The sequence below is a fragment of the Cupressus sempervirens genome, chromosome 6, assembly GCF_028749045.1.
Source record: "Cupressus sempervirens isolate cs-2001-9-10 chromosome 6, ASM2874904v1, whole genome shotgun sequence".
Taxonomy (NCBI): domain Eukaryota; kingdom Viridiplantae; phylum Streptophyta; class Pinopsida; order Cupressales; family Cupressaceae; genus Cupressus; species Cupressus sempervirens.
In genome coordinates this window covers 88,686,541-88,707,350 of record NC_143123.1, presented here as the reverse complement: position 1 = coordinate 88,707,350, position 20,810 = coordinate 88,686,541, and the positions used below count along the sequence as shown (strand labels likewise).

The 20,810-nt window shown below is 36.7% G+C and overlaps 1 protein-coding gene across 5 annotated transcripts in view; it reads left to right on the top strand.

The window, feature by feature from the left end:
• EDD1 (glycine-tRNA ligase) overlaps window positions 1-20,810 on the top strand; it is a 426,585-nt gene that overhangs the window by 62,255 nt on the left and 343,520 nt on the right. For all 5 annotated transcript variants that reach the window (XM_089786876.1, XM_089786879.1, XM_089786878.1 and 2 more), the window contains 3 exons: window positions 2,985-3,065; window positions 3,193-3,279; window positions 19,094-19,195. In XM_089786876.1, coding sequence (XP_089643002.1) covers window positions 2,985-3,065; window positions 3,193-3,279; window positions 19,094-19,195 — 270 coding nt within the window. The remainder of the gene's footprint in view (window positions 1-2,984; window positions 3,066-3,192; window positions 3,280-19,093; window positions 19,196-20,810) is intronic.

The following is a 20,810-nucleotide window of genomic DNA, read 5'->3' as shown; positions in this document are numbered from 1 at the left end:
TCCAGGTCTGCAAAAGTTGTGGAACATCTCCACACAAATGCACTGCCACATGACTGCTTCATAATGACGAGAAATAGAATGCTTGCAGGTCTGCTATTGTATTCAATAGCTCAGTGCAGCAACAGGTGCCGTATGATCCCTTTATGATCCAAGCAACATCAAAATCCACTCCGAACTCTTATATCCAGCTTCCGTAACCTCAAGGCGCCACCAAACAGCAGTTGACAGACAAGTGAAGATAGGCAATTTATGCCCAGGACCACTCACTGGGTCTGTAGGTTGTGTGGCTTGTACCTGGTCTGTACCATCCAATCATGAAGCTCACGGAATCCTCTTCAAATTCTGATGGCTAGGCTAAATAATGCTCTCTATATGAGTGTTTAGGTCAGAATAAAGTTATCTTCCCCTTGGCATCCAAAGTCATCATGAAACCTTCCACATGCAAGAAAGATGTGCAGCTCTATTGCTCAATCTGAAAACACATCAAAACCACTTTGAAACACACCAAAAAATCTGGGATAAACTGCTAAAAACATACATCAAAATTTGCAACTTATATTACATTAAAAATCTTCATGGCTGGAAACTTCAATCTGCACATTGGTGATTCTTGAATGAAACCACATCAGTCTAGGTAGGAGTATGTTTGAAATCTGAGACTAGAAATCTAAAGAGGATTTACTTCCATAGAAGATTACAAAAGAATTCACAGGATCAATCCGACAGCATAATGGTGTCAAATTTTCTGCATATGCAAATGAGTCCTCTTGATTCGTTTTATAGCTTTGGGCAAAAACAATCCAATCTGAAAATATAAAATAATTAATTTTCCCACCTAAAGACCCTTTTAAATCATAATATGACAAGACCCCCACCTTTTACCCTAGATGACCACTTTTGAGGGACTGCAACCAACTTTAATAAAATCAGCTAAGTATTTTTGTTGTTAAACATGAGAAACTTCAGTGTATATTTTAAAAATCACACCCAAGTTGCAAAAAAAATGCAAACTCTTTAGAATCAGAATCTAATTCTGATGATGCCATGATAAAATTGCAGTGAGATGATGACTGGTGCCAACTTGGAGACTTACTCAAAATATATTTTCTCTGTAAGAAGTTTGTATGATGCCCCGTGATTTTGCAAATGATTCTGGAAGTGTCATTATGATCCATACTGCTAACTATGCTCATTGCCATATATAGGAACCAAGAAAGATTGAACCTATGCTCTCCAATATGTTTGGAGTCCCCTTACCATAACCGGTTAGCCTGCATGAATTCAGAATGAGGCTGAATGCCTCTAAATTGACTAGGCCTGAGAAGGGGATAAATTGCTAGAAACATACCCAAAAATTTGCAACTTATATTACATTAAAAATCTTCACGGCCGGAAACTTCAATCTGCACATTGGTGATTCTTGAATGAAACCACATCAGTCTAGGTAGGAGTATGTTTGAAATCTGAGACTAGAAATCTAAAGAGGATTTACCTCCATAGAAGATTACAAAAGAATTCACAGGCTCAATCCGACAGCATAATGGTGTCAAATTTTCTGCATATGCAAATGAGTCCTCTTGACCTCGTTTTATAGCTTTGGGTGAAAACAATCCAATCTGAAAATATAAAATAATTAATTTTCCCACCAAAAGACCCTTTTAAATCATAACATTACAAGACCCCCACCGTTTACCCTAGATGTCCACTTTTGAGGGACTGTAACCAACTTTAATAAAATCAGCTAAGTATTTTTGTTGTTAAACATGAGAAACTTCAGTGTATATTTTAAAAATTACACCCAAGTTGCAAAAAAAATGCAAACTCTTTAGAATCAGAATCTAATTCTGATGATGACATGATAAAATTGCAGTGGGATGATGACTGGAGCCAACTTGGAGACTTACTCAAAATATATTTTCTCTGTAAGAAGTTTGTATGATGCCCCGTGATTTTGCAAATGATTCTGGAAGTGTCATTATGATCCATACTGCTAACTATGCTCATTGCCATATATAGGAACCAAGAAAGATTGAACCTATCTAATAATCTATGCTTTCCAATATGTTTGGAGTCCCCTTACCATAACCGGTTAGCCTGCATGAATTCAGAATTAGGCTGAATGCCTCTAAATTGACTAGGCCTGAGAAGGGGACATAACAACTGAATAATGTGATATTTACCTGTTGGAGAACACTGATTGTTTAGCAAGACAGTGTTAATGACTTAAGAGGCAACAAACCTACGCCTAAATACAAGGGTGAGAAGAAATGGTATTTAGTGAATGAAAGACTGAAAGATAAGAGTGAGAGAAATGATATTAAGACTCACAAATAACCAAAACAGGATTTGCAAATTACAATAAGAAAGAAATATAGGATAAATTTTAAAGCTTAAACAGACCCTGGGATATGTCAGTGTACACAAAGTACAAAGGAATCACGAAGAAAGCAAGATGGGTTAGGTTAAACCTAGAATGTTAAACTTTGAGCTATTAGACATGGTACAAGAATGAACTATGGTACTGTTAAGACTGCATTCTGTTTGTTGTGTATGGTTTTGGCAAGTACTTATGTTTTCTGCAATCTGTAGCGGTAATAGAAGTTGAAAAATAAGCTGGTGCATTCCTTTGGTATTAAGGATAGTAGTTACTTTTAATATATCACACAAATTTGAAAGACCACAGTACACATCTCTGCCAGAAGATGATTTGTCCTAAAATGAGATGATTCTTCAAGGAGTTGAACTACATATGTTTTAAAGAATGCAATTCAGAATATGTAACTCTGGATGAGTATGCTCTATGATCATGCCATTGTACAACTGCCACCTTCTCTCATTCTCTGTTAGATACTATTTCTTTCTTCGACATCTATATATGCTTTTGGGTTGAATTGATGTCTCTTTAGATGGTGAGTTTATCATGTAATGTGCGAGTATTATGCTTGCTAATGAAAGTGTTGGTTTCTGCTGGGTCATAATTGTAGATAAAGAGTAAACAAACCTTTGTTCTTGAAGTAGGAACAGAGGAGCTACCATCACATGATGTAACTGAAGCAATTGAACAGGTATATATATAATATATATAGCTAATTTATCAAACTTGATTTACAATAAAAAAGCATTTATATTTAATGAGGCAAAAAGATTATGCTATTGTAGATTTTTCTCCTCATATTTACTCTTGTATTGCAGCTAAAAAGGGAAATTACAATTTTGTTGGAAAAGCGAAGGCTACATCATGGAGATGTTTCAGTGTCAGGAACACCTCGTCGTTTAGTGGTACATCAGCATCCATTAGATTGTTAGCCCAAATTTATCATTTTAGCTTTTATTTCATTACGTTGATGTGTACAATTCTCATTATCATTGATATACTAGAAGATTTAGAGATGTCACTTTATAATCTTTCAAAATGCTTTTATTTTCCTTTATATTTGGGTAGATAGACACCTATACATTTCTGGTTCGGTTCGATTTCAACCCATGTTTACTCTTTTTTTGATTTCTTTGATCTGAAAGGATCTATGTTGGGTAAAAATGTTTCATGGGTCTAAGTGTTGACAAACATAAAATACTTTACCGAGATAACATATAGAAAATAATATTTGAAAACTTCCTTGAAGTATTATTACATTTTAGAATTTATTTTTGAAAGATACATTGGACTATTAAATGACATTTTGTTTACTTGAAAAAACCCCTTCCAGCTGATAACTGAAGTTGATTCTGTTAATGTTTAGAATTAGAAGAAGCAAAACATGAATTACTTGATATACTGAAACTACTGCTGATTCCATAAATCACAGAGATATAAGCATACATATATGTATATCTATTAATATATGTATACACATACATATGCCTACATCCTTGTAATGTTTCATGGATTATCAGCAGTACCGAGATCATAATTATTGATTAATCGGCAGACTTCATAATGATCGGGCTCCTCATTATTGGGAGACAATTTCTTTATCATGCCTTGTTATTGTTATCGGGTACTTATATAAAGTTTGTTTGTTATTGATTAAACTAACATGCCTTTGAAGAGGCCCTTGGGCCACGTAGAGTCATGTCCTTTACCCTCATATATATGTGAGTATGCTGCTGCAGGGAAAGCATCAATCACACGGCATTCAAGTACCTGCAGTCAGCGACAATATAGTATAAACATTACTTTCTGTTATCATCATTATTTCATTTGTTATATAGCACTTCAGTGTCACAGTTACTGTGGAAGGAGAAAGATAAGCAAATGTATTACTGAGATCGCTGTCATAGAAAGCAAAGATATTCTGCATTGTCCAAGTAAGATATTCTCTGCAAGCATTTATTTGTAATTGTTTTATCTATTAGAGATCCACAATAATTAACATGGTATCAGAGCTTTATTGACAGGAAAGTTTTTACAAAGTATTCATTCTAATCTAAATTTCAAAAGTTATAGAAAGAGGTTTTACAATCAAAGCATTAAAATGGTGAATCACGTAAGAATAGAAGATAGGCTAGATGGAGCATCAAACTTCTCATCTTGGAAAATCAGATTATTAATGGTGCTAAGAGAAATGGAATTAGAAAAATACATTGAATCAAATTTACCCATGCCTGAAAATGAATCAGAGAAAGTAACGTGGAAAAGGCATAATAATAAAGCAATGAAGATCATTATAGACTCAGTAAAGGATCATATACTTCCATCTATAGCTAATCTTCAAACTGCATTTGAAATGTTTTTCTCCATTCAAAATACATTTGAAATCAATAATACAAGTAGATTATTAACTTTGAAACAAGATCTACTTTATACAAAGATGAAAAGTGGAGAATCCATACCCTTATATTTCTTAAGAATTATTGAATTAAAAGATCAACTTGCAACTATGAAAAACCAAGTGAATGATAAGGAACTAAGCATGATTGCTCTTAGAGGTCTTCGTCTATCATGGGAAACCTTCATTCGAGGTTTAAGTTCACGACCCAAACTTTCAAAATTTGATCAACTAAAGAATGAATGCACTCAAGAGGAGTCTAGACTAGCTTCCAGATGTCTAAGTTCAAATAAAGAGGGAGACATCCAAGCACTATACACCAAATCAAATAAGAAAAGAAAGTTTAAGAATAACAAGAAGGATTTCAACAAAGATCACAAATCTCACAAACAACGTAACTGGTCCAAAGTTAGATGTTTTAAAATGTGATAAGCTTGGTCACTCTTATTATGTATGTCCAGAAAAGCAGAAAATTCAAGTAGCTTTAGTAGAAGTTAAAGAAGAAAATGTTGAGAAAATGGATAAAGAAAATTATGCATTCCTTGTAGCTCTCTCAAGCGAATTAAACACTAATCACAATACTTGGATCATAGATAGTGGAACTTTTCGTCAGATCATCGGATTTAAGGATAAGTTTGAAACCTTCTCAAAATATGAATTAGAAGAAGTAACCATTGGAGATAATTCCTCTCACCCTATTAAAGAAATTGGTTCTTGTTCTATACAACTGAATTCTGGAATCCAATTCAACTCAAGAATGTCCTATATGTACCAGGGATCAAAAGAAATCTTGTCTCCATCTCCGGACTTGTTGATCAAGGGTACAAAATTACATTTCAAGAAGATAGAGTTCTATCGTGGCCTAAGAACTCAACTATTAAGGAAGCCATCTCCATTGGAATCAGAGATGGAAGTCTTTATAAGCTTTGTAATAACCAAAATCCTAATTTAAACTTAACCCTTAGTAATGATAAGCCAAACTCCTCTGAAATCTAGCATAGGAGACTAGGTCATCTTAACTTTCGAGCCTTATCATCTATAGGGAAAATTGTAAAAGGTCTACTTAATCTGAAAGCAGATCATTCAAGTATTTGTAAAGGGTGTGCATTAGGTAAAAATACTAAACATTCCTTTTCCAAAAGTGATCATAAATTTAAATCTATTCTTGAATTGATTCATACAGATTTTTGTGGTCCTGTGTTAGTCCCCTCTCTTAATGGATGTCTTTTCTATATAATTTTCATTGATGATTACTCTAGGAGAACTTGAATCTATTTTCTGAAACAAAAGGAGCCATCTAAGGTCTTATCCAAGTTTAAAGAATTTAAAGCCTTAGTTGAAAACCAATCAGGTCAAAAGATCAATATCCTAAGGTCTAACAATGGAGGTGAATACACATCTAATATCTTTAAAAACTTCTGTGTTTCTGTTGGAATTAAGAGGGAGTTTTCTGTACCTTATAATCCTCAACAGAATGGAATAGCTGAAAGGAAAAATAGATCTATTGTTGAATCAGCCAGAGCCATGTTACATGATCAAAATCTTCATTACTCATTTTGGGCTTAAGCATCCAATACTGCTGTCTACATTCAAAATCGATGCCCTCACTCCATATTAGAAAATACCACCCCAGAAGAAGTATTTACAAGCGTTAAACCAGATTTAAGCCACCTGAGAATATTCGGATGTCTAGTCTATATTCACATACCAAAAGAGAAAAGAACCAAATTGGAGCCTTCTGGAAAAAAGGGAATATTCATTGTATATAGTGAAACTACAAAAGGATATAGGATCTACATTCCTGGGCAAAGGACAATTGAAATTAGCAGAGATGTAATATTTGAAGAAGACATAGCCTTTAAACTTTCTAGTAATAGTGATGAATCTATTTCAGAAGAAGATCAACCTACAGAATTTGAGAGGGAGGATGATTCTAACTTCTCTTCCATGTCTAATCATATAGAACCTGAAAACATCAACAATAACAATAAGAAGAGACCTCTTTGGGCTAGAAAAATGTTAGAAGAAAATCAAGTTGAACTAGATGAAGTAATTCAAGAAAGCAAAAGGACCAGAAATCAATCTTATTATGTTGCATTACTATCTGAACTCATAAAATCTGAACCTACTAATGTTGAAGAAGCACTTTCACATCAATTATGGAAGGAAACAATGATTGAGGAATATAACTCTATATTGAAAAATGATGTATGGAATGTTGTACCTAGACCTAAGAACAAATCAGTTGTCTCTTCCAAATGGTTGTTCAAGATTAAACATGCTTCAGATGGTAGTATTGAAAAATACAAGGCAAGATTTGTAGCCCGAGGTTTCTCTCAGAAAGAAGGTATTAATTATGAAGAAACCTTTGCCCCTGTTGCCAAGTACACTTCAGTTAGAATAATCCTAGCAATTGTAGCATCTAAAGGACGGAAAATACATCAGATGGATGTCAAAACAACGTTCATCAATGGTAAGATTGAAGAAGAAGTTTATATTGAACAACCAGAAGGGTTCAATACTTATGACAACAAGACTCATGTTTGTAAATTAAAGAAAGCACTTTATGGACTTAAATAGGCTCCCAGAGCCTAGTATGAAAGAATAGATAATCACCTATTGAATCAGGATATGCCAAAAATGAAGCTGACCCAAATCTATACTTAAAAACTAAAGGTGATGATATGATTATTCTTGTGTTGTATGTTGATTATTTGCTAATTACATGTGAGGAACATCTCATAAAGAAATGTAAGCAAGAACTCACTGCAAAATTTGAAATGAAAGACTTAGGGTTACTTCACTACTTTCTGGGATTAGAAGTCTGGCAACAAGAGAACTGTATTATACTAAACTAGGGAAAATATACAATTGATATCTTAATCAAATTTGGAATGATGGAATGTAAACTGGCTGCTACCCCTATGGAAATAAATCTACACAAACTAAAAGATGATATAAACAAATCTGAGGCTGCAAATCCTACTTACTACAGACAAATTATTGGATCCCTGATGTATTTGGTCAATACTTGTTCAGACATATGCTATGCAACTCACACCTTGAGTTAGTTTATGTGTGCTCCTAAGAAGATACATTTACATGCAGCTAAATACATATTGAGATATCTGAAGGGTACTAATGGAATGAGAATCAAATATGACAAAGTCAACATTGAATTACTTGGATATTTAGATTCTGATTGGGATGGAAGCTCCGTTGAGCGAAAGAGTACTTCAGGATATTGTTTCAATTTTGGATCTGTTATGATTTCTTGGTCTAGTTAGAAACAAACTTTAGTAGCATTGAGTTCCACCGAAGTTGAGTACATTGTGTCTTCCTTGGGTGCTAGAGAAGCAGTATGGCTATGAAAGTTGCTTTCAGATCTCTTCAAAAGACATTTGAAGGCCAGTGTGATTTATTGTGATAATCAAAGTTGTATTGAGCTTTCTTCTAATCCAGTATTTCACAACCGCTCCAAACATATTGAAATTCCATTTCATTACATTAGAGATATGGTGAATCGAGGAGTTATTCAATTGGAATACATATGTACAAATGAGCAAACTGCTGATATTCTTACCAAGCCTCTTGCTAAAGTGAAATTGAAATACTTTAGAAAAAAACTTGGTATGATTAATTGTAATGATAAATTTTTGAAATAAAATATTTATTTCATTTGAGTTTATGCCTGTATTGGTTACTTAGTAGTATTTGATATGTAATGAAAGGTGATGATCTTTCATGGACATATTCATTTGTAGAAAATTATTTACAAGGTGACAATCTTGTAAATAATAAACCTATTATGAGCATCTCTAGACATTGCTTAAGGGCAAGTAGGGATTATATGGGCATCTCTAGACATTGCTCAAGTGCAAGTAGAGATTTTATGTGCATCTCTAGACATTGCTCAAGTGCAAGTAGAGATCATAGAAACTTAATCACAATGGATATCTCTAGACATTGCTTAAGTGCAAGTAGAGATCATTTACTGTTCATACTGTGCTGATTATATGATGATTCTGACTTAATTAATGTTTTACTTCTCCCTAGCTAAAGAGGGAGTGTTAATGTTTAGCATCAGAAGAAGTAAAATTTGAATTATTTGATATACTGAAACTACTGCTGATTCCATAAATCACAGAGATATAAGCATACATATATGTATATATATTAATATACGTATACTCATACATATGCCTACATCCTTGTAATGTTTCATGGATTATCAGCAGTACTGAGATCATAATTATTAATTAATCGGCGGACTTCATAATGATCAGGTTCCTTATTATTGGGAGACAATTTCTTTATCGTGCCTTGTTATTGTTATCGGGTACTTATATAAAGTTTGTTTGTTATTGATTAAATTAACACGCCTCCGAAGAGGCATGTCTCTACGTAGCCCTTGGGCCACATAGAGACATGACTCTTCGGAGTCATGTCCTTTACCCTCATATATATGTGAGTATGCTGCCGCAGGGAAAGCATCAATCACACGGCATTCAAGTACTTGCAGTCAGTGACAATATAGTATAAACATTACTTTCTGTTATCATCATTATTTCATTTGTTATACAACACTTCAGTGTTACAGTTACTGTGGAAGGAGAAAGATAAGCAAATATATTACTGAGATCACTGTCATAGAAAGCAAAGATATTCTGCATTGTCCAAGTAAGATATTCTCTGCAAGCATTTATTTGTAATTGTTTTATTTATCAGAGATCCACAATAATTAACAGATTCCATCTTTTACTGAAGATTGAATTTGAAACATCAGCTTATTACAGCAGTAAACTTTTAGCTATATCCTACACATAAGTCAACAACTAATTAACTAGGAAGCAGACAGCCCTAATTGGTTGCTTGATTTTCGACATCAACATAAAAGAGTTTGATTGACCTGTCAAAATCAATACCCAGTCTATCCACTACTCGAATGGATACATAATTGACTTTGAAAGGACTTTAGTTACAATTTTCACATTTAATCAATCAATTCTAGAAATGGAAAGTAACTCCTTAAGACTCTAAAATATTCATATGTCCAGTATTAGATACAACTGAGAAAGAGAAATATTATAAGCTTTAGAAGAATGGAATAGAAACCTTAAATTCTCATATTTATGAATGATCTTGATGGAAAACAGATAGATTGTAGAATCTATATCAGCATAACATAGAGGACGATTTAGTGTGGTTGGTACATAATTCTTGAACTCTATAACTGTGGAAATATCTCTCATCTCCCTAATGACCTGAGAGGATGCATGATTGTAGACAAGGCAAATATAATTGAGGATTTCTGACAAGGATAAGTTGATAATTAAGGAGGTATTCATACTGCAATTGATCGAAGATCATATTGTGCTCAAACTGAATGGAACCCCACAGTTCTTGATGTCGGACTTTCCTTGTCCTTTTTAAGTTTCTTGTTCAGTTGGAAAGATTTTGGTTATATGTTAAACAAAATATCTGCGTTTCACTTTTTTTTAATAGTTAGTGACTTGTTCTTCTCTTGTATAAGGCCCATGCCTGGTCTATTTGCTGCTGGCTATATTTGTAATGTCCCCTCTTTAGTTCGACATGGCATTGATCATGGATTTGCCTATTCCAGACTCTCGTAGGCAAATGGTGTGGAGAGAGAGTCAATTTTGTGGATTAGATGGTCATATCTTGCTCTTGAAGAAGTGTTAAGAGGTTATATTTTATTATTATGTGTTATTGGGGCCTACATGTTATAATTTTAAGTTGAGTTGCACTTTTTATTTTATAAAATTACTTTATTATAAAAAGTGCATTATAATGAGATTTTATAAAGGATGTTTCTAGAAGTTCTAGCAACTTCTTAGAAAAGTGAATAAATAGAGGGCTGGGCCTCTCATTTGGACATACTTGGATTTGAGATTTCTTCTACTTCTTCCATTGTGGAGCAAATTTGTAGTCTCTTGGGTCTGCAAATTATTTGATCTTTGGGAACGAATCACTCCCTTGGATTGGCGACTTTGAGGGTGTGAAATATCACTTGAATTGTTGCATTTGAGGAGTTGGTAATTCAGCCATCTCATTTGGACTTCATTGAGATTCAGTTATAAGGGTTTGCTTTGGTTGGAATAAGGGTTTCAGTTGTGCCCTAGCATTTGTGGATTGATTAACAGGGTTTGTAGACACAGTTGTGTATTATTTTCAGACTGCCAGTCCAGGATTTGAACCCACGTTTTTGCTCATAACTCCTAATTGGCTTGACGGATGAATTTCATATTTTAGGGGGTTATTCAGCAACCCTAGGCGCCCAAATTTATTGCTTTTGGAGTGACAAAAAATGCTGCAATATTTTTATCTAGCAGCCGTACCAGGCTGTACCTGTACGGCCCTGTCAGTTAGGCAGCAGCAGCAATTTTGTGAGTTGGTTTGGGGCAGATTGTGAGGTCTTCGTGTGGCATTAATTCAGCATTCATATCTGGCAAAATTGGAGCTATTCCAGGTGCACAAACTGAAGTTTTGATTGCCAAAATATTGCATGTTCTGGATTAGAACAGTCAGCACTGTCATTGCATAAATAGTTATTTCCAGTCATTAATAACTGTTGTAAAAGTTTCGTCATTTGCATTCCAAATCTGAACTGGGTTATTGTTCATTTCATAACATTGCATTGTCAAGAGCTTGATGTGTTAGAAGTGCATAGTTGTGACAGTCTCTCATTGTAATCAGTTCTATTTGCTGTCATAAAATCAGAATTGCATTGGACTTCATATTTGAGTTTCATATTGTCATCTATCTCTTAGATTGGTAGTGTTATAATCTGGAATTGTTGTTCATACATTATTGGCATCATATATTGAGGTTTTGTTGTACAACAATTAGTAATATTGCAGCCTTATTCGATTACATGCCAACTGTTTGACAAAATTCCTAAGTCCAGTTTGAGGGTTTCAGTGGCCTTTATAGTAAGGGTCATTACAGTGGTATCAGAGCTATAAGTCCTGCCATCCTGTGGAGGTCTTATAGGGAATTTGGAACAGCTGGATAGAAGGGAAAGTGTTTGACGAAATGTCAAAACACTAAAATCAGAACATTTATGTTTGAGCATGCGACAGAGGCTTTATAATTTTCGCAATAGCAAAGCAAGACAAGATAGGATTTCAGACCTGCAGAGCGAACAGTCTAGCTCATCTGTACAGGTGGACATAGAATCCAGTCATACAGACACAGGGGAGGTATTCTTTGATCAAGACTACGACTACAATATGGATAGAGGCGGGAATGCCGGTCCAGATCAACGAGAGGAAAGATTTTTACAGTTATTAGACACCTTGGCACAGGGACAGCGATTAGCCAAACAAAGAGCACAGGAACAGAATCAGAGAATGGAGCTTATGATGCAGATGATGGCTCGTGAAATGGGGTTGAACGCTAACATAGGTGGAGGAAATAATCAGAATGGTAACAATCAGAATGGGAATAATCAGGATGGGATACATAATGGAGGCGAACAAATTGGGAACAATTTCGGTCATGCACCCCAGCAAGCTAGGACAGTGAGTTCGAGACCTATGATTCCCACGTTCCTTCCTAGAGCTCCAGAGCAGCCAGTACCAGAACCCCAGATCACTGAAATACAAGATCAGCTGAGGAGAGATTGGGAAGCAGGAGGTCCAGATTTTACAGCTGCAATCACCTTTAGAGAGTATATGGATGTGCGGATGAAGCATATGCCCCGTGGACATGACAGGACTCAGAGCTATGAGCTACGAAAGAAAGTAGGGAAACTGCAGTTACCATATTATGATGGCTCAGGGAAGTCTACAGCAAGAGCTTGGGTTCAAAAACTTGACACATACTTTCAATTGAACCCTATGTCTGAGGAAGAAGCTATTAAGTATGCAGCAATTCACCTGGATGGGTTAGCACACGAGTGGTGGCATCATAGTATGATCACTATGGGTCATGCACACATTACCTCATATGTGGAGTTTATGGAGAGACTGATTGAACGTTTTGATAATAAGGATCCAGAACTCCATTTCAAGGAGTTAGCTCAGCTTAAACAATGGGGATCATTGGAAACATTTATTTCAGAATTTCAGAAACTTGCAGTGTTAGTAACAGATGTATCTGAACGGAGGCTATTGGTTTTATTTATGGATTGGCTAGTTGATCCGTTGAGAGGGTGGATTAAAGCTCTCAACCCTCCCACTTTGCAGGAAGCCATTAAGAAAGCTCATGACATGGATTCCTCTTCAGCTTCTAAAAATAAATTCCAGGCAAAGAGTTTCCCTTCAGGAAAAGATAGGGACAGGAAACCCTTTCATAGAGAGGCACAGCTACCTAAGGAGGAAAGTAAGAGGTTGGACAAGGAGACACTTAATGACTTGCATAGGAAGAAGCTATGCTTCTATTGCAAAGGCCCGTATGAGTATGGCCATGACTGTCCTATGAGGCCAAAAGGGAAGGCCAACCGAGCAATGTGGGCTTATTACGAAGGCTCAGATTCAGATAGTTCAGAATATCATGATGAGGATCCTGATGAAGCAAAGGGAGAGCAGGAGATAGACAGTGCAGGGCAACAGCAGGGAACAGAGCTACATTTACAGGAAGCACGACTGTCTAGTATCCAGAGAGAGGGATCTTTCAGACTTCGGGGAGTTTTGGCTGGGCAGAAGGTTATTACATTATTGGACACAGGTGCCACACATAATTTCATTGATGCACGATTCGTGGAGAAGCGTGGACTCATTACTGAGGAGTTCGTGGGACTAAGAGTCAAGGTAGCTGATGGATACACTCTTCATTGTGACAGGATGGTACGAGACCTACCTTTGCGCCTGAACAACTATGAGTTTAAGGCGGACTATCATGTGGTCAACATGGGTGACATGGATATAGTACTTGGAATGCAGTGGCTACATTCATTGAAGGTGGTTACCCTGAGACTAGAGGATATGGAGATACGATTCGAAGTGAATGGTAGGACTCATGTGCTTAAGGCTATCCGTAATGGAGACATCAGGACTATCTCATTTAGGCGGCTGGAGAGATTAACTAGGCATAATGATATAGAGTGGGCAGCAGTTTGTACTTTGACACCTACACAGGAGAAGCAACATAAGACGGAATATCATCCTGATATTCAGAAATTGAGGATTAAGTACGAAAAGGTATTCAGTGAGATTCCACCAGGCAGGCCACCGGACAGAGGCATTGAGCATGTTATTGAGCTGGAGGAAGGTGCTAAGCCTATCATGATCACACCATATTGACACCCAAAGCGACTCAAGGATGAGATCGAAAGGACCATCGAGGAGTTGCTAGCTATGGGGCACATCCGACCAAGTAAGTCACCTTTTGCATCTTCTGTTGTTTTGGTAAAAAAGAAGGATGGAACTCTTCGGATGTGTGTTGATTACAGGGAATTAAATAAGAGAACCATTAAGAATAGGTATCCCATTCCTCGCATTGATGAGTTGATAGATGAATTGCATGGGGCTTGTTATTTCACGAAAATTGATTTGAGAACAGGATATCACCAGATCAGAGTTCGTGAACAGGATATTGAGAAAATTGCTTTCAGATGTCATTGTGGGCACTTTGAGTTTGTAGTCATGCCTTTCGGTCTGACCAATGCACCTGCCACTTTCCAGTCCACTATGAACAGAGTTTTCCACCATCAGTTGAGGAAATTCGTGCTGGTGTTTTTTGATGACATTTTGATCTATAGCCGATCATGGAAGGAGCATCTAGAGCATTTGGAGACAGTATTGAGCATTTTACAGAAGGAGTCCTTGTATGCAAAAGAGTCCAAATGTGACTTAGGGATGATCGAGCTGTTATATTTGGGACACATTATTAGTGCAGATGGAGTGCGGATGGATCCTGAAAAGATTCGCGCTATTGTTGATTGGCTTCCACCAGAGAACCTTACACAGTTGAGGGGGTTCCTTGGTTTATGTGGTTTCTATCGCAGGTTTGTCAGTGGCTACTCACGACATGCAGCTCCCATGACAGATCTACTGAAAAAAGGGGAATTTGTGTGGACTCAGAAGGCACAAGACTTTTTTATGAGATTTAAGGAGATAATGACTACGTGCCCAGTTCTAGCATTATCTGATTTCACGAAGCCATTTGAGCTTCAATGTGATGCATCTGGAGAGGGAGTAGGTGCTGTACTTATGCAGAATAAGCACCCCATAGCTTATGAGAGTAGGAAGCTTAGAGGCCCCGAGTGTTCATTCAGTATATATGATAAGGAGATGTTGGCCATCATGCATGCTTTGGCCAAATTTAGACAATATCTTGTGGGTAGCAAGTTTTGTATTAAAACTGATCATAACAGTTTGAGGCATTTCTTGGGACAGCGGGACCTGAATGATCGCCAGCAAAAGTGGGTAAGTAAGTTGCAGGCATATGATTTTAACATCTCATATGTCAAGGGAACTCAGAATGTTGTTGTAGATGCTCTATCTCGAAGGCCACACCTCACTCTTATGGTTCAGATATCAGAGGATTGGCGACACTTGATTATAGCAGAGTATGCCAGGGATACATGGGCCTCCGATATAGTGGAGGGAACAGTGATTGATACCAGATACACACTTGTAGATGATTTAATCATTTACAAGAACAGGATTTACCTAGTCCCAGGATCGAAGGTTAAGCAACTGATTTTGAGAGCATTTCACGACTCACCGACAGTAGGCCATCCCGAGTACTTCAAGACTTACAGGTCAGTTCGAGAGCGGTTCACTTGGAAGGGGCTGAAAGCTGATGTTTTGCAGTACGTTCGAGAGTGTCTTGTTTGCCAGCAAAACAAACAAGAACACACCTATCCGGCAGGGTTCCTACAGCCACTTCCGATCCCTGACAGGAAGTGGGAGTGCATCTCCATGGACTTTATCACAGGTTTGCCCAAGGTATAAGGACGGGATTGTATTTATGTGGTGGTAGATAGATTAACAAAATATGCTCATTTCTTTCCTATCACTACTACCCACTCAGCAGCTCAGGTGGCAGAGGTTTTCTTTCGGGAGGTTTTCAGATTGCACGGATTGCCTCGGAACATTGTGAGTGACAGGGATAGCCGTTTCATGAGTCATTTTTGGCAGGAGGTATTCCGGTTATGTGGCACGGAGCTTACACCCAACACTAGCTATCACCCACAAACTGATGGTCAGACAGAGATTGTGAACAAATGGGTGGAAGGGTATTTAAGGAATTATGTGGCAGCTCAGCAGTGAGCTTGGGTCAGATGGATATATCTCTGCGAGTATTGTTACAATACTACATATCACATCACTATACAGATGACACTCTTCATGGCACTTTACGGTTATGAAGCACCTAGTTTCTTGGATTTGTTGTTGGGCGACAGCCGGGTACCCAGTGCAGGAGAATTATTACAGGAGAGTAAGGATATAGTTGCTACTCTCAAAGATAATATTGCGAGAGCTCAGAACCAGCAGAAGCAGTATGCCGACCAGAAGAGGACTGAGCGTAGTTTTGAGGTGGATGATATGGTTTACCTGATGTTGCAGCCATACAAGCAATCTACTCTTAGGAAGAGTGGTGCAGAGAAACTCAAGCCACGCTATTACGGACCATTCAGGGTTATCAGGCGAGTTGGTGAGGTGGCTTATGAGTTGGAGCTTCCGGCAGACAGCAGGGTGCACAATGTGTTTCATGTGTCCCGCCTCAAGAAGGCGTTGGTCAGAATGTGGTACCTTCCGCAGTATTACCTCCTTTAGACGATGAGGGAAAATTGATTTTAGTGCCAGAATCCATCCTGGAGAGCAGAGAAAAGCAGCTTCGTAGAAGAGTGATCAGAGAATACTTGGTTAAGTGGAAAGATCTACCTGTTGAGGATGCAACTTGGGAGGGGGAAGCCATTTTGCAGCACCCGGCGTTGAGATTGCTTGAGGCCAAGCAATTTCAGGAGGGGCGGACTGTAATGTCCCCTCTTTAGTTCGACATGGCATTGATCATGGATTTGCCTATTCCAGACTCTTGTAGGCAAATGGTGTGGAGAGAGAGTCAATTCTGCGGATCAGATGGTCATATCTTGCTCTTGAAGAAGTGTTAAGAGGTTATATTTTATTATTATGTGTTATTGGGGCCTACATGTTATAATTTTAAGTTGAGTTGCACTTTTTATTTTATAAAATTACTTTATTATAAAAAGTGCATTATAATGAGATTTTATAAATGATGTTTCTAGAAGTTCTAGCAACTTCTTAGAAAAGTGAATAAATATAGGGCTGGGCCTCTCATTTGGACATGCTGGGATTTGAGATTTCTTCTACTTCTTCCATTGTGGAGCAAATTTGTAGTCTCTTGGGTCTGCAAATTATTTGATCTTTGGGAACGAATCACTCCCTTGGATTGGCGACTTTGAGGGTGTGAAATATCACCTGAATTGTTGCATTTGAGGAGTTGGTAATTCAGCCATCTCATTTGGACTTCATTGAGATTCAGTTATAAGGGTTTACTTTGGTTGGAATAAGGGTTTCAGTTGTGCCCTAGCATTTGTGGATTGATTAACAGGGTTTGTAGACACAGTTGTGCATTATTTTCAGACTGCCAGTCCAGGGTTTGGACCCACATTTTTGCTCATAACTCCTAATTGGCTTGACGGATGAATTTCATATTTTAGGGGGTTATTCAGCAACCCTAGGCGCCCAGATTTATTGCTTTTGGAGTGACAAAAAACGCTGCAATATTTTTATCTAGCAGCCGTACCAGGCCGTACCTGTACGGCCCTGTCAGTTAGGCAGCAGCAGCAATTTTGTGAGTTGGTTTGGAGCAGATTGTGAGGTCTTCGTGTGGCATTAATTCAGCATTCATATCTGGCAAAATTGGAGCTATTCCAGGTGCACAAACTAAAGTTTTGATTGCCAAAATATTGCATATTCTGGATTAGAACAGTCAGCACTGTCATTGCATAAATAGTTATTTCCAGTCATTAATAACTGTTGTAAAAGTTTCGTCATTTGCATTCCAAATCTGAACTGGGTTATTGTTCATGTCATAACATTGCATTGTCAAGAGCTTGATGTGTTAGAAGTGCATAGTTGTGACAGTCTCTCATTGTAATCAATTCTATTTGCTGTCATAAAATCAAAATTGCATTGGACTTCATATTTGAGTTTCATATTATCATCTATCTCTTAAATTGGTAGTGTTATAATCTGGAATTGTTGTTCATACATTATTGGCATCATATATTGAGGTTTTGTTGTACAACAATTAGTAATATTGCAACCTTATTCGGTTACATGCCAACTGTTTGACAAAATTCCTAAGTCCAGTTTGAGGGTTTCAGTGGCCTTTATAGTAAGGGTGATTACAATATTGTCTCATCCTTGTAGGTTCGACATGTACTTATGGCGATGTCTAAAGTTTCTGTGCTTGTGCTTGTATTCTGATTTTGTGATATTAAATTATGATCAATAAACATTGAAAATCTCATAAATTTCAATAGCATTTATAGCAGTCATAACAACCTAAAGTTTTTTAAAATGTTAAGGAAAATCTCAAAAAAATGAAGGCTTAGTAAAGAACTTGTCAAGTTCGACCATGGTCAAGTGAGGACAATAAATACTGACAAAGTAAAACAAAAATTAAGGGTGGTTGCTTAAGATTTTGCTAATTTTCAGAATTACCTTGAAAAATGAAATTGTGAATACGGGTAAACATGGGTAAAGAAAACTATGGATGAGACTAATAGAAGTTGTGCTATGTGAAATGAAAAGTCCTTTTATTCTCCTTTTTCTCTCTTGCATCTTAATGATGGATCATGTAGTGTGATTTGAAATATTGATGGTAAAGAATCTTGTACAATGAAATCCAGAAATTATCTTGGAAAGTTTTTTTAATGTCAAGTCTTTACTAATAATATAAATTGTTCCTTACAAAGCTTTGTTATTTTTGAGAGGAAGATCTTATAATGAACTCTTTGATATTTTCATTCATCGAGGAATAATATTTCTAATCTCTATATTGTTAGCATGTCTGGATTATTACGAATCTCTTATTTGCTCGGCCAAGAAGTTGTTTGCTTGAATGCATTACATGGACAAAGTAATAATCTACTTCAATAATAATAATATTTGAAATTTTCTTTAGGTTGATTTGTAATTTATGTGGACTTGTGCTAAATGTTTTTCAGCTAGCTTCTAATATTCTTATAGTTATGTTTTAAAGGTCCTGTCATTTACACGCTTCATTAAATACTTTAAAGCCCCGCTTATTTACTTATTTTCTTTCCTATAGATTATTGTTAATGATTGTATGACGCTTATTTCTACGACTTTGTGCTGAATTAGGTTCATGTTGAGAGCCTTGCACCTATGCAAGATGAAATTGAGATAGAGGTGCGTGGACCTCCAGTAGGAAAGGCATTTGATCTTGAGGGAAAGCCCACAAAGGTTTGTAATTTTGATCTTTTTTTGCAGTAGCTTCATGGTTCCTGAACCATTAGATTAGGGTACAATTTTCTAAAGGAGAATGCATCTTACAAATATTATTGTGATTGAAATTTCTTATTTGTATATGTGAATTGTTAAGACTAATTGAGAGCAAAACTATGGGTCTATGATTTAGGGTACAAATTTTAAAGGAGAATGCATCTTATCAAAGTTTAGGATAATTATTCTCAAATAAGAAAAGTTAGAATGGCTTTTGTGTATTTCTAATCCTTTTATTGTGATTGAAATTTGTTAATTGTATACATAAATGGACAAGACATTGTCCAAGAGCACAATATGGGTCCATGATTTAACATGCACTTTAATAACATGACTACGTTCACTATTGGAGATGATTCTTTTGGTCGAACGTATGGCATATCTATCTAAACTTTTATTAGAGAACTGCACTTATTTCAAAAAGTCGAATGTGAGATTAGTCTTTGTCATTCTTTGAGATGGTCATTTATATGATATATGCTTAAGCTTCTATGATGCCCCCTTTCTGAAGTAGGACTTAATAAAAAAAATAAAAATAAAAATAAAAATAAAATAATAATACAATCTTTTTTGACCTAGGGGTATCCCCACAACCGGGCCTAGTGCTCAGTAGCATGAGGTGAGCTTGGGCGAGACTAATCCCTTGGGGATGCACCTACACACCTGCAAAACTAGTGCATCATTGAAGTAGACCACGGGATCTGAACCCAAGACTATGGGGAACTACCCACAACCTTAAGCCTCCGCTGACCAAGTAGGCTTTGGGTCAAACCACAATAATAATACAATATTATTAACATTTGATGAAGTCTGTTATGAGACAAAATCACATAAGTATGTCGACAGTCCATTTCTATAAATGGTTTAGGAATGGATGCTAGAAAAATGAATGATATATCACTATCGTAACTCTTATATATAAATCAGACAAACCCCAATGTTAGTTTAATGCACCAATGTCCATTTTAGACTGTTACAAGGGGATGTGTCCATAGTCCCTATATCCTCTATCCCTATCACCAACTTGTTTTGGGGATAAGGGGATGTAAAGGAAACATCCCCCAATTGTCCCTAATTGCCAAAAATCGCTGGAAACACCATGAAATGTCCCCAAACATTTGGGGAGAGCTAGACACCGAAACTTTCCCTATCCAACCTCGATGTGGCTTTCTGTCCCCTACACCTTGTGATCACTTTGGGCTTTAAAAATCAAACTTTTTATTTAAATTCTTCTACCAAAGCAGCAATGTGGCCCCTCCATAAGGGTATGCATTTGTCTTCTTAACCCTAAAATGATAAAAAAAATTCAAAATGAAAACATATTACTTATTACCTATGTCACAAGGTTCTAATTCCTATTTCATATCCCAAAACTCTTAGTTTCATAGGTTGTACTAGTAGCCTGTTCTATTTTGATGTTTGAGACATATTGATTTGGATATTCATATTGATAGACCACGGTTTTGATGTTTGAGACTATTGTATACTACTGCTCATGATTTATACTGCAGCTATAATCATTTATGTTGTTATAGTATTTTTGTAACTCGAGATTTATTTACATTAGCTCTTCCTG